Source organism: Canis lupus, chromosome 34, assembly GCF_011100685.1.
Source record: "Canis lupus familiaris isolate Mischka breed German Shepherd chromosome 34, alternate assembly UU_Cfam_GSD_1.0, whole genome shotgun sequence".
In the NCBI taxonomy this organism is placed as follows: Eukaryota; Metazoa; Chordata; class Mammalia; order Carnivora; family Canidae; genus Canis; species Canis lupus.
In genome coordinates, this window is record NC_049255.1 from 32,766,598 (window position 1) to 32,782,316 (window position 15,719).

A 15,719-nucleotide genomic window follows, 5' to 3' on the forward strand; every position below is an offset into this window, starting at 1 on the left:
TTTAAAAAAAAAAAAACAAAAACCTGCCATCTACTATGTCATTTTGTTTAAGAAAAAGTATGAGATGGGACATTTTAAATATCCAAAACAAAGTTATAATACCCAAAAAAAACAATGGTCCTTTAAAATCCATAAATTTATGTTTAAGAAAAAAAACTTATCACATTGTCCTAATTTTTCTCACTTCCCTGTGGACAAGGGGAACTTTTTGTCAATGTGGAGTTAGGGAATCAGTATTCTAAACAAGGTGTGTTTTCAGCAATGGATGAAGTACATATTAGTGGAAAGAGCATGGCGGCAAACACTGAACTCAAATCCTGGTGCCAGAGGTTACCAGCTTGTAACCTAAGTTCCCCTAGCCAGTTTCCTCACTTGCAAGGCAGATAGCTACATCATGGGACTGTTGAGAGATTTTAATTAAATAAATGCACATCTAGAATAGCACTTGACACAGAGAAGGGTGCTCAACAAATGTCTCCTTCTCTTCCTTTTCTTTCTGTTCTCTGGAGATGAATCTGACTGGGGCCATTATTCGCCCTTCCTTGATTGACTCAAACGTGCCCCATTAGGATTATGTAAGGAACTGCATTATCTTGAGAAAAAAGCCTGCCTTCTGAGTAAACTTTCTGATAAACTTCATGAAAACGGAAGCCAGAGATACTGGACAGTGAAATGGAAAGATAGATGGCTTATAAAAAGATGACTTGGGGAATGGCTGGTTACTGGTTAACTGGTGAGTTCTGTTAAAGGGATCAAGACAATTGGAGGGAAGATAGTATTAGTCTATATTAGAAAAGTCTGCTGCTCAGAAAAAGATAAAACAGTATATTTTTCTTTATATATTCACAAGTCTATTTTGCAAACAACCATCTGTCTACTTCCACGAATGAATAATTTATATAAAAAATAAATAGTATTAAAATCACCAATTCCATTTATCAGCTATGTATTTTTGAAAAAAAAAATCAACTCAGTAAAATATCCATAAATTATGAGATTTCAACCAATTGTCTACTGGGTTTTTTGCTTCTTTCCATATATTTCCTGTTCATATCTAATAGGACAGTTTCCTTTTATGTTGCCAATGACAGTAATTCTTTAAAAATCTACTTTTAAAAATAAAAAGCTTAAAAATAACTAAATTGCATCATAGCAAAGAAATTTATATTGCCAAACAGAAATTTCGTTTAACATTTAAAATCTTTATAAAAGATAAACAAAACCTGATTTTCCCTTTATTTTATCATAATTGAAAAATGAAATCACTTAACACGATCACTTGATACATAATTTCCTTAAAACTTCTCTATGGTGAAACAAAGCTCTATATATTTAAAGAGTGTGTATAACATTTATAACACTCATGACAATTTCAAACCAACTAGCATTGATAAAACTTCAAATTACTATTAGTTGTGGCTATTTTTGGAAAAAAGGTACAAAGCTTATTAGGGCCCAGCATATCAGAAAAACTTAACTTTACATTGTCATAGAGTTCAAGAAGTGACATTATAGTGTGAAGACACTATAAGTTGCCATTTCCTTCTCATAAGTCTCTCAAAACAGGTTGCAAAAATATTCAGTACCTCATATATAATAACTAACAAAAATATTTCCATTGACTACCTTTTGCCCAGAGTGATTAAGGACCAAAAAATAGAATTGTTGCTTTATTATCTGATAAACTGCTAGTAAGCTCCCATTAGAAGTTCTTTAGACATTACACCAAGTCATCTTGGTCTTCTGATCATATATATATATATCCATATATATATATATGTATTTTCAAGTAAAGAAATGTTTAACAGATGTAAACTATTTATTGAATATTTGCCACCAAATATTGTTAAATACATTATCTTGCAGCATATCGCTTTCAAGTTAAAATGTCAAACAAACACCAATATTTACAATTCTTTTAAGGAATGTTATATAATGACACATTAAGGCGTAAATTCTTTTGGCTTATAATTCTTAAAAGAATGATAATAGCAAAAGTGATGCAAAATCTTCAGTGTGAGATTATGATTAAGCTACATTTTACAAAAATATGGTGTAAGATGGCAATAATCCCATTCAACATCCTGGATTAGATCCCTTCAGGAGGGACTGATAATTTATACAGTCAAACTTTAAAATTTACAGATAAAGGCAGTTCAATACTGCCACTGAGAAGTACATCTCTTAACATATACAACTTTCAGGCCACAGTTTTGAAGGTCTGAAGTATCAAGTTGGTTTGATGAATTAGTCGATTGGCACTTATGAACACATTTATTGCCCTGTTTAAAAAAAAAAAAAAAGAAAACCATTAATTTTGCCCAAAAAATTCATCCTTTTAAAATATTTATACTTGATGTCATCTACTAACAGTAGCAATGAAATCAATTTAGAAAAAAAAAAAAGTCAAGTTAGTACTGAGGAACATGTTTTATACTAGCTTGGAATTGAATGGTCCTGCATCATTTGAAACTATCTAGGAATTACTGCCCCCTAGTGGTTCTGTTGGCAATAAGGTGTTGGTGGGCTGCTAATGATAGGTGGCGCCTCAACAAGCAGATCCCATGCCTAGGTTGAACAAATAATGGGCCAAAGAGGATTCAAATGTAGTCTCCAGCTTTGGTTTCATACAAGTTACCAAAATAATATCTGCTCCAGTATTATTCTCAGCCTCAAAATCTCTACATCAAGGGACATAATAAATACTTAACAAAAAGCTAATTACTTCAAATTTGACTTACCCAAATCTCTCTTACTTTCTTTCAAAAACAAAAAACAAAATAAAAAACTATGAGAATTCTAAACTACTTTTAGAATAAATCTACTTTTAAAACAAAATAATCATGTGGTCTCAGTATTTAAGAGCTGACAATATATTTAAAAATGTTCTTAAAAATTACTTTGTGCTGGGGCACCTGGGTGGCTCAGCAGTTGAGCATCTGCCTTTGACACAGGGTATGATCCCGGGGTCCTGGGATCGAGTCCCACATCAGGTTCCCCATGGGCAGCCTGCTTCTCTCTCTGCCTATGTCTCTGAATCCTCTGTGTCTATCATGAATAAATAAAATATTTTTAAAAAATTACTTTGTGCTGCACACCTTTCTCCTATCAGTCCACCTTCATGTGACTGGAACAAAGAACTGTGCCCTAGTCCCACTGTGTGCTCTTATCAGTTTCTCAATATCATAGCTAAAACTTGTATCTTCATCCTAGACATTTCTCAAAAAAGAGGGGCCAGAGAGAATTAATTAAATCAATGCAAATTCATCCCCCTATTGGAAGATGGCTCATAGGTCAGGCTCTATTAACATTTTTCAGTTTTGAGAAAACAGGTACAAAACTTGTGGCACATTATTCATATACAAATAATTATTAAGATGCTACTGGAGAAACAGTAGTAGCAGAGAGCCTGAATAATCCATACACAGAGTACATAACTCCAGATTAATGAAAATTAGGCTTTAAAGGAATTTCTACCTTTTGATGTGCTTATTTCATGATAATTCTTAATTAGAATCAGAAATAATGATCCCATCATGTAAATTATTCTTTTAATGTGTTTTGGTTATTTTGGCTTAGCAATGGAGACCAAGGAAAAACAGATGTTAAGTTTATTTTCAGAACACACCTGCAAGCTTATTAAAACGAAGTCATCAAGGAGCATTTCCCCTAGACTATCTGAACAGTAACAAAACCATTAATAAAATGTAGCTCAGTATCTTTTATTCATAATATAAACGTAAGGATTTCAACCTACTGGAACTGTTAAAAATGACTGAAAATTAACAGACCGTTCTAACATATTTTTATTATTTTTAAATATTACTATAATAATATTGTAATGTTCGACATGGATATAGGGATCTTTAAACTTCAATGGTAAAATAAAATGTTAGAGATCCCTTCCAATTATACATGAAATAATCACCATTTAGATTGCTTTTCTGACTTTAAGCAGTGAGAGAAAATGATCTTGTCTACAAAATTTCTAGTATTCTACTTGAGGTACAAAGAACTCTCTACATAAGGTACAATGTTACAGAAGACAGGGCCTCTTCATCAGCTTATACATTATATGTACATGTGTAAAATGTGTATGTAAAAACATTATTTTGGGGGGGTTTCCCAGACTGTTCTATAGATAATTGTATGTAAATTTAAAAGCAATGTCCAATTTACCTTTTTAGTATACTACTTATCTTATGGAATGACAGTAAAAGCCTCCCTCTTTCCAAACAGTGGGTCACAACCTTTGCAGCACTTTTAAATCACCTGGAACACTTAACACTTTTTATAAAAGACCTAAACCCTGGTCCCCACTCCAAGCTATCCTGAATTAGAACCTCTGAAGTTGGGACTAAGGCACTAGAATTTTAAAAAACTAATAAACCAAAGTGATGATCCTAATGTGCAAATGGGATTGAGAACCATTGCTTTTTTTTTTTTTTTTCCATTGCTTTGTTCTTAAGGGACCTGTCAGTATCAGTATTATCTGGAAACTTTTTAGAAATGCAAATTCTTGGTCCCTGGGTGGCTCAGTCTGTTGAACATCAACTCTTGATTTTGGCTCAGGTCATTATCTCAGGGTTGTGAGATGGAGCCTCACATTGGGCTTCCACAGGTAGTCTGCATGAGATTCTTTTCCCTCTGCCCCTCCCCTCACTTGCTCTCTCTCTCTCAAAAAAAAAAAAAGGGAGAAAGAGAAATGCAAATTTTGGGGTCCACCCAAGACCTATAGAATGGAGAGGGATTCCAAAAGCAATCTGTTTTTTAATAAGCCCCCCAGGTAATTCTGATGCTACTGAAGTTTGAGAACCACAGATTCAGGGGCTGGTGAAGTAGGCCACTAAGCCAAATCTCACTCCTTGTGTTTTATATAGCCTGCAAGCTAAGAGTACTTTTGTATTTTTAAAATGGGGGAGATAAAAAAAAGGAATATTATGTAACAGGCAAAAATAATACAAAATTCAAATTTCAGAGTCTATAAAAGTTTTATTAGAACATGGCCATAATGTCACTTGTTTTCACACTATAACTGCTTTTGCACCACCACAGCAGAGTTGAAGTAGGTAGTTCCCACAAGCCCACCATGTCAAAATAGTTGCCACGTGGTTTGTTTCAGAAAAAGTCTGCCAACTTCTGCTCTAGTCTAGTTATGGCTGGATTATCAACCTCTCACTATCTATTTTTAATAGTCTATCTTAGAGACTAGGTAGCTTGAGTATTAACAATATAGTAAAAGGGCTTAATTTATATGGTTTTCATATTATATAAAACCACATAATTTAATTTTAAAAGAAAAAGATGATGAGACTACTTACTTGCCATCTTTAAAATAGGTTTTCAGAGTATCACTGAAACTTTTGGAATACTTTACAAATTCTTTCTTTTGGTGTTCAAGTGCCTATGGACATCAAATAGAGTAAGAAATATTAAATAAGAGAAATAACACAAAAGCCAAAATCAAAGATAAGAGATTACACAGAATATAGAATGGACTTTATATTACAGATTAAAATTTTTACAAGTATTAAATATGTTTTAACTCAAGGACAAAACCACTGGTTAATGATACAAAACTATTTTCAATAATCAAGCCATCTCAGTATTTAATTCAATAAAACAACTAAATGTAAATCAAAATGTAAAGTGGCAGCTTGTAAGGCGTCTACTAAACTTACCCTGCGGTTCTGGTATTGATACTTCTTGAAGACATTATTCACTGTATCAAGAAGTTCCTTTATTGCACTAGCTATATCCCTGTTGGATAAGGAAAAAAGAATTTTCTTAAAATCAGTTATATCTAGAAGAGAGGTGTTATTTTATATATATACATACATTTTAATTTTTTTAAGGATTACTAATCACACTGTTAATTACCTTACTAGCACTGCATCAAGCACAAACATATGACTGACTAGTTGGCTGGAGTTTTTTTTAAGCCTGTACCCTTCTGTGATGCTGTCTCTTCTCTTGAACAGCTGACCAAACATTCTACAACCAACTTCAATCTTCCCAAATCAGTAACATTTCATTCAGCATTACTTACTCAAATTTCTAAGAATTAGCTCTGCTTCTCATCTCTTCCAGTTACAATTTTTCCTTTCTCTGATGTAGCTGAATTCAATCTACTATATTATATTCCCCACTTTTGCTATGTCATGAACAATTACGTAAAATTTATATGTAACTCACTTCTGTTTTTATCAGCATTTCAAGTTACATACCTAATAGTTTGGATGTTTATTTTTTTTTAAAGATTGATTTATTTATTCATGAGAGACACAGAGAAAGTGGTAGAGACAGGGAGAGGGAGAAGGGAGGGAGCCTGATGTGGGACTCAATCCCAGGACCCCAAGATCACAATCTGAGTCAAAGGCAAATGCTCAACCACTAAGCCACCAGGTGCCCTAAAATTCTGCTTTAAAAAGGGATTATAAAACTGTGCTTTCAGGGCTAATCAACAACCTGAACATATGCTCCATATGCAATAGATTCCTTAGGTCAAAAGAGCAGTGAGTTCTCACTCACCTGTAAAGAAAAACAAAAAAAGCAAGAGTTTTCTGAATGATACCCCCAGACTTATCATGAATACTGGGAATATACCTGTACTTTAAAACTTAAAAAATAAGCCACCCCCCCCCACCCCACCCCCCCCGGTGATTTTACTGAGGAACCAAATTTCCCAATGTCTGGGAATCTAGAGCCTAGAACCAAGACTCTGGCCAACCTATCAGTGGCCAAAGAGCTTTATAAAGAACTCTATCAAAAGACCCAGACTGTTTATCCCTAGGCCTGATCTTCTCTAAAAATATCTGTGGCAATTTATATAAAATATTACATCATCTACATGTACACAGAACAGTATTTTCATTTAAGGCACTAAGGTCTGCACCAGGGAAGCTAAATTATATTACTAAGGGTTTATTTCCTACAAGAGAAAACAATCAGCACTAAAAAATACTTCAGACAATTAAACAAATTGGAACTGGAGAAAACTTGAGGGTAAAATAACTACAGTGTAATTATAAACAATTCTGGAGCTAAGTGATTCTGTGAAAAGGGACATATAGTATGGGTACAGTAGGATGAAATTTTAGCAATTTGCAGCTTTTGGTGCGGTAACTTTGTGGAAATATATACTCAAAAGAGGACAACAGACATCAGATGAATGTAAACATATATCTTATCAAAAAAATTGCATGGAATAGGAGGCTTTCTAATCCTGTAACCCAAATTTATATATTTATGTGAACATTCGAAAGGAAGGAAATTCCTATGCTATTTATAGTTAGGTCTAGACTGGACACCTCTGGAAAAGCTACTCTGAAAACCATCAGGGAAACCAAACTCTGGTGAATTTTAGCATGTGGATATGTAAATGCAGATTATAAAGAGTAAATAGATAAACGCATGGCTTTCTGGTTTATTAAGTCACAAGTCTCTACTAGTCATCCATTACGATGTATCAGACCTAAAAAAAAAACCCTATGAATTATATTTATTAAATATTTGCATAAGCTTAAATGTAGTCAAACAGAAACATTCATTAATCAAAAGCACTTTTAACATATTTGTTTGCTGGATCATTTTTCCTAATCAACTCCACAGAGAAAAGGGTAAAAAAAAAAAAAAAAAAAAAAAACCTCTTATTTCACAATGCTAGTATGTGCTGTGAATGCATATATTGGGTTCTGCGTGAAGCATTTTATGTATAGCTTTTCCCTCGATTCTTACAACTGTTACCCTCATCTTCACAGCTAAATCTTAGAATAGAAATTCAAACCTAGCTCTGCTAACATATACAAAAATACCTGGATATTTATTAGCTGACAGGAATCATTTTTCTACTTTAATATAACCTATGAAATCACATATAGTACTTGGTATAAAAGTACCTGACACATACTTATTGAAACTAAAATAAATGAAGAAGATACCTTAAGTATGAAAAAGTAAAATATTTTAAAGAAAAAACAGTGACTGCACAGTAATGTTGTGCCTAAAGGATAAGCCATTTTTTATTTTGGTGCAATTTTATCCACTAATTTGTTCAACAACCATGTATGTATCAAAATGTGTCAGTATATATCAGAGATATGAATAATTTTACAGCTTACCAATCTATGTTAATTTATATGCGGTTGAATTGTAGTCTCACATATATTATCAACAAACTTTCCATGGCCAATTATATCTCCTAAAATGCTTAAGAAATTAATTTTAATTGCCAATACTCTTAAATGTAGTTGTGCTGAGTATGCTCCAGAAAACAAAAGTGAAATATTACTACTGCCCCTAAAATGAGAGACAAACCCCTAAATTCAGCCTCTGTCAATGACTGTAGATAAGACTCTTCGGCTCCTGACCTCAACTTCCTTATGATTAAAATGTGGCTGTTTATACAGTGCTTTTCAGACCTATTTCTCTAAAGCCACAACGGGTTTAGCAGAGATGCACTGGGGACTCCCCAGAAGGGTAAGATGGTGTCAAAATAGCAGGATGAAGGCTCTGGGCCTAACATATCTACCCCAGGTTCAACCACAACACTCTTCTCTCTCTTACCTACTGGCATTCTATATTAAAATATCCTTTATCACACCTCTTCTAGATTGCAGAAACTGTTTTCAATCACTGGGTTAGGCCTGCATGACATATCTCAGACTGAGAAGCAGTAGAAGACCATGGAGTCTGTCTGCCTGGGTTTGAACCCAGATCTACCAATTTACCAGCTCTCTGATCTTGGAAAAGTTACTTAACTTCTTCACCTGTTATAGCAGTGCTATAATACAGTAATATACGTAAAGTGCTTAAAAAAGCACTGAGAACATAATCCAAGTGACTACTATCATTAAGATGATATTGATTCCATAAACCTCTCCTTCAATGACACGAGGCAAAATTTGCAAAAAATAAAAATATTATTTTTAAAATGTCAGATCTTCATAGAAATGTAGTATAGATTGTAAATATATGATCATCAAAACAAATTAATATCTTACTAAATTATTTGAAAACTCTAAAAATAAGTTGTCTAAGCAACCATGCTCCAGATCACTGGCAATTTATCCTTTTATGAGCAAAATATGTTTACTTTATGTTAGACTAAAAATAAAAATCCAAAACAGTTAATTCTCTTCCTTTTTCACATATTAAAAATAGTTAAAGGAACCTGAGGCTTCCTATAAAGGTAAAATATTTACCTCAGGATTTGTTCTCTGACATGAATTTTAGCTAGGCAATGAAAAGTCTTTTTCATACTTTCAGGTTCTCAATTAGAAGACCTAAAAGAAGAGGATCGCTCTTTGATAGCTGGGCTGAGTACCCATCACAAAGCATTACTTTCTACAATGGGATATTTTTCCCCATAGCACTCACAACAGGTGCCCAAACTAGCTAAAATAGCATCTTGCAATGTGAATTACAAAGACTACTATTTCCAAGAGATGTTAATATTTACAAGTGAACCTTTTTGCATTCTTTAAAGATACAAAGTATGACAACACAGCCTCTTCCAGACAGACAGATAGATAGACAGATAAATAAAAAATGAAAACAAAAAACCTGTACTAATGAATCTTTCCTGTTCAGCAATTTCTACCTGTGGTTTAACCAAAAGGTTGCACCGATATTGCCACTCTAATTCCCCAATCCTTTTTGTTTTATCTGCAGTGAGGCTGAAGAAAATGATGAGACTCTACTTATCTAGAAATTATCTATTTTCCCCTAGTTCTCCCACCCTCTCAATCCTGGAGGACAGTGCCCCTGGTTTGAGAACCACTACTCAAGGATTCAAGGATGACCCTTCTTGCTGCTGCTCACCAGTCAGCCTCCTGGCCCCATGCATATTTTCAGTCTTGTGTAACCTGCATCCCCAAAAGTAAGGATTTGGAGGTTTACAGTTTGCCGAAATTAAAAACACTATTCAAGACGAAGAATACGTTACTTATCCTAATGACTTCTACCGTTTCTGAAACAAAAAAACAATATTGGTGTCCTTTGTTACCAATACTATAATCTATCTAACTTTATTCACTTTAATAAGATGTTACATTTTTGCATTATTTTTTGTGGTTCAAACTACATTCCAATTTATGTACATTTCATCTGTTTTTATATTAATATTCTAAAAAATGTTATCACACTCTAAAGCCAAATACCACAGCTTAGAAGTTAATACTCAATATGCAGCATTTAAAAGTTTCAAGTTTGATTTCAAATTAATATTTCAGGGATCCCTGGGTGGTGCAGCGGTTTAGCGCCTGCCTTTGGCCCAGGGCCCGATCCTGGAGACCCGGGATCGAATCCCACGTCGGGCTCCCGGTGCATGGAGCCTGCTTCTCCCTCTGCCTATGTCTCTGCCTGCCTCTCTCTCTCTCTCTCTCTGTGTGTGTGTGACTATCATAAATAAATAAAAAAATTTTAAAAATTAATATTTCAATTTAAAATTAATGTCATACCAAAATAAAACACCTAGGATGAGTGGTTCCTTTGAAGCACTTTGAAATAAAGAAGAACCCAAAGCCAAAAGTTGCTTACTTGATTGTCTGCAGGAATCTCACTCTGTCATTGATCTCATCCGGGATCTTACTGAGAATTTGTTTAAGTGCTCGTGCCTTTTCATTTAGGTCCTGGAATTCTGGTTCTGGTCGTTCAATCATATACTCTGATAAAATAAATTTTTAAATATATAAATAAGTATATAGATAGACAGATAGCATCATGCAACTCCCTGCCAAATTCAAGTCTACAAATTCCCAGTGTTGGTTAAAGATGTAGAAGGGGGAAAGAAAGGTCAGATGACTAGGAAAGACAAGCAGAATTCATTAAAGTTCAACTTAGTTCAGAAATAATTTTGGCTCTCTCCAAAGTAAAGTATGAGAACATGAAAACTATAAACATTTTCAATTTGGGATAAATGGAAATTCCATGAAATCTTAAAAAAAACAAACAAGACAGGCTCAATCAAATTTATCAGGCCTCTGAAGCTGTATTTCATAAGGCAACCTTAAAGTAGTGACATTCATAACAAATATAATGGCAACATATATCTGTCAGTGGAGAAAATGAACTTAATAAAAACCTTTATGTTGAATATGTAATGGATTCCTGATATCAAAACCCAAATAATCTATGAATACCTTCAGCACATTTCTGAAATCTCAAAAACACAAAGTAATTGATAAAGATTTTTTCCTGCTATCACTACAGTAATAAGAACAACAGTAAGGATGGAGAGGAAAGCGGGAGGGGCGGAAGGCCCATTCGTCAAATAAAGACTTGGAGGAAGTGCTTTTCAACAACTGTAAGAAAATTAAACAAGATTCTGACTACCTTCTACATCATCAGCTGCCATTCGAAGAAGGGACTCTGTGAAGTTAACTTCTACACTTTTTTTCTCTAAAATTTTCATGATGATGTCTTGTGTGAGTCCTGGATTTTCTTTTTCAGCCTATAAAGAAGAGAAAACTAGTTTTAAAACACAGAAGCTCAATCAGCACTTTAAAGCCAAAACTTAATTGTTTAGAACCTGCTGGAAACTTCTGGGAGTGATCAACTTACAAAAGCAGAAATCTTTGTAAAGTAGGTGTGATGATGGCATTCACTTATGTTTTGCCAGAGCTTATGCATGGGTGACTTCTTATTATAGTCATGGTCCCATTTGCCATTTGAACATAAAGTACTTAACATTTCCTATTTCTCTTCTACACTCACTTGCAATCAAACTGGTAACAAAAATAGAAATAAAAGATTATATATATTTTAGTAATCCATCAATTACTCTGTTCAGTAGTTTAAATACACTAAGGATTTTAAGCTTTTTTTTCATTAGCTAATATTCCAATTTAAGGATCAAGCAATAACTTATCTTACCAGTACTTTGCAGATTCTTTGCATTTAAATGAATAGAATGTCAGGAAAAACAAAAGCAAAACAAACAAACAAAAAAAAGGATTTCTTTTGTAGGTTTTATTTAAGCTATCTAATCCTTTAACTAGTTTTCCACATAAAGATTTTCATTGCCTATTTTATTTTTGTGGCAAGAGTATTTCCTTTTGTAGCAAAATTACCTGTAGCAAGAATAATTTACCAAACATCATTTAATACTTTTGCTACCTCCTGAGCTTGTTTCATTGATGAATTTGCATTAGTTCTTTGTTACTTACACTCACTAGGGCACTAAAATCTTCTAGCCAGCTCAAGACTGAACACAGAAAGCTCTGAGTTTACCAGAGTTAATTTTCAGATTTTGGTTTTCTCCCAGTAATTCTTTCCATTTTATTATTTTTAAAAATTTTATAATGACACTCTAAGTTTGTTTCTTTTAGGATACCTGCTAATTTTAATCATTATGCTGATGATTTCCTATCATCTTTGTCCAATATTAAACAGCAAAAAGAAACACAATTTATGATTCTAAGCAGACAGCAATCTATTTGCTTCCACATATGTCAAGCACATTTAACCTCTGCCTTTTCAATTCCATTCTGGTATCACTGCAGATCCAGCTTTCTTTCATTCCTATTGCCCTTTCCATTATAACATCTTGTTTCTCATTAGGCTTCAAGTATCAAAAACTGAAAGGTTTTGGAATGGAATGGGGAAAGAAAATATTCACATTTATCTCAATCTTGGGATCACTTAACTGCTGTCACATGCTATTCAAGGAAATCACTTTGATAATGATTAATAACGATAAAGCGTATTCTACTGAATTCCATTTCCTTTATGCATGTTTTGATTTTTCCTTCCATGAATATATTCAAGAAAGAATTCATTTTTACAAAACAAGAGTTACCTTTAAGGGAAAAGTTGTACAAACATGGGTTAAGAAAGTCATCAACATGGGGTCCCTGGGTGGCGCAGCGGTTTAGCGCCTGCCTCTGGCCCAGGGCGTGATCCTGGAGACCCGGGATCGAATCCCACGTCAGGCTCCCGGTGCATGGAGCCTGCTTCTCCCTCTGCCTATGTCTCTGCCTTTCTCTCTCTCTCTCTCTCTCTCTCTCTCTCTCTGTGTGACTATCATAAATAAATAAAAAAAAAAAATTAAAAAAAAACTACCTATTAAAAAAAAAAGTTATCAACATTATTAATTTGGTGAGCTGCCACAAAATTACATACAGTATAAGCCAGTATTTGATAACTGTGCTTTATCTTCTTTCTCTAAATAGCATTAAATTACCTATATAATGAATTATCTTACAAAGTAGGAGAGCACTCTCCACGTGCTTACAGAATATGCCAGCAGAAAAACATCTCTCTCTGATTAAGTTATAATAAACTGTCAGAATCATTACATGCTAGAAGACTGAGAATAAAGCTTTCAATACCAAGCTGGCGTGGAGCCTCAAAGTGCCCAAACTGGAGCATTACAGAAATCTTAAGGAAGTCTCTAACCTTCTCAGCTTACACATGTTCTTATTGCTAAGAAAAATACCTTAATAATGGTTATGTATTAAGTAGTTAAGTTCAAATAACTTAGTAAGTACTTATGTCCTAACAACCTAGTGGTCTTTAAAAAATACGTAAATTAAAAGAAAAACATTTTATTTCATTCTTAAATAACCATGATTCTTACTAATGAGATGCATTCACCTGTCGGGCACTGCATAATTTCTAAACCTCGCCACCCTGATTTCCTTTTGAACACTGATATTCTTGTGGTACTTACTTTTTATCACAGCAATGGCCAAAATTCCAACTCCACAAAGATATGACATAATGGAAGAAGCCCAATCGAATACGCTGACGAAATTGTAAACTACCAAACTGGCATAGTTCACATAGTGTCAAAGAAATGTTTAGTATCACTGTGTTCCTTTAAATTTTGAAAATAACTCATGGAGCCCATCTGAGTTTGCTGTGAGGTGCCAGGATGCCTCGGCACCTAGCTTGGGAACAATCGTCTTAGTATCTTCTGGCTGAAATCCTAGTACTTACTTTTCATTTTAAAAGTCTTAAATTTACCCAATTCCTCTGACTGACAAAATAAATAGATCTGTGCTTAAATTGGAGACTTTATCTATACTTTAACATTTTCTCTCAGAATATAACTGAGTTCTGTGGAAGTTCAATTTTTATGAAGAATCCAACTGTAAGAAAAAACTATCCCCAAAGGCAGTAACGTCCACTCTTGTGATTCAGTGATTCTCAACAGCATAACCTATCAGAACTTTCCAGAGGGGGAAAGAACAAAGGAGAATAGATATCTTAAAAGATAATTTTCACTAGTATTTTTTTCTTGGGGAATAATTTTTATCCATTTTTTCATGATAATAAAAATAAATACTAAACCTTGATAAATGACACTGTGGTCAAAGAACTAGAAATATGTATATATATTTTCAGTTTATTATCCCTATTCATATAGGGATATATGGCAAGGTGAGCCTTTTATTTATTTATTTTATTTTTGAGAAAGAGGAAGTGTTAGTGTGGGGAGGAGCAGAGGGAATAGGAGAAGCAGACTCCTTGCTGAGCAGGGAGCCCGATACAGAGCTCGATCCTAGGACCCCAGGATCATGACCTGAGCAAAGGCAGATGCTTAACTACCTGAGCCACCCAGGCACCCCTGGGTGAGGCTTTTAAAATCTTTTTCAAATAAGTTGTAGTTTTAAAAATGCAAAAATCTTCATCTTTTTAATGCACACCCTTTTAATTCCATTTGAAATTTAACAAATTAAATCTGATAATAAAAATAAATCAATGCCAAACTGACTAATTTGTTTTCCTCTCACAATAACTTCCACTTTCCCCAGTTAACAATCAGTGCCATGGATAATAAAATTTATCCATACGTTAAGGCCTTTTATAGCCACGTACTTTAAACACACTGTTTGCTTTTAAATTGTACATTAAGTTAAAACATCAGATTATATATAAGGATATTTATGAGAAAAAGCTTAATGAAATTCATTATTTTACCTCTTTGAGAAATGATACTGAAAATAGATCTATCACTTCAGAGTCCTCTGATCCACAGGAGAAATTTCTCTCTGTTCTTGCTATCAAGAAAGCTAAAAAACTGACTTTTGCCTTATCAATACCATATTGTGCAATAGGTCGCCTTTCCTTCCTTTCTTCGGCCACAAACAAAATAGCAAGTTAGCTTAAAATAGTTTCCATCATGCCTCCTTAATAACCAAATATGCCATTCCAGAGCCACACTGAAGCTCAAGGAAAAAAAAGAAAAACAAATTGGTATTGCTTCATTCATTCTCTTCATTAACCCAAAGATGTGTCAGAACATATTTTAATGAAGCTACTATGTATGCATACACTGGCACTGCATTTTAGAGTATTAATCACATCAAAACAGTTTTAATATAATACATACAATGTAAATTATTTTGGTGAGGTAAGAGAGATGTCTAGTGATAGCTGTGCTAGCAATTAAGAATGGTTTCAATAAACTATCTTTGCAATAAAAAAGAAATCAAACGTGATGGATTTAGAGTTTTAATCCAATAAAACTTGATGATAAATGTATTCTAGATTTAAACATTAAAATACTTTTAACCTGAGATATGTTATTTTAGCTATTGATGGAAACAAACATACACAATATAAACAAAAATTGATGTTTGGAGCACCCTGATATACAGTGGGAAAGGAAGGGGGATCGATGAAGTTTTATCTGAAAGAATGCACCCAATATATAGAAGAGAACTGTCCAACAGACATATAACGCAAGCAACAAATATCATTCGTTGTAATTG

The 15,719-nt window shown here is 33.9% G+C and overlaps 1 protein-coding gene across 1 annotated transcript in view; it reads right to left on the reverse strand.

The window, feature by feature from the left end:
* Positions 1-1,222: 1,222 nt before the first annotated feature.
* The window catches only part of PDCD10 (programmed cell death 10), a 41,999-nt gene continuing 27,502 nt past the window's right edge, over positions 1,223-15,719 (reverse strand). The window contains exons 4-8 of the mRNA XM_038583812.1: positions 11,335-11,452; positions 10,540-10,666; positions 5,682-5,760; positions 5,322-5,404; positions 1,223-2,282 (exon numbers count right to left, since the gene is read on the reverse strand). Coding sequence (XP_038439740.1) covers positions 2,201-2,282; positions 5,322-5,404; positions 5,682-5,760; positions 10,540-10,666; positions 11,335-11,452 — 489 coding nt within the window. The 3' untranslated portion in view covers positions 1,223-2,200. The remainder of the gene's footprint in view (positions 2,283-5,321; positions 5,405-5,681; positions 5,761-10,539; positions 10,667-11,334; positions 11,453-15,719) is intronic.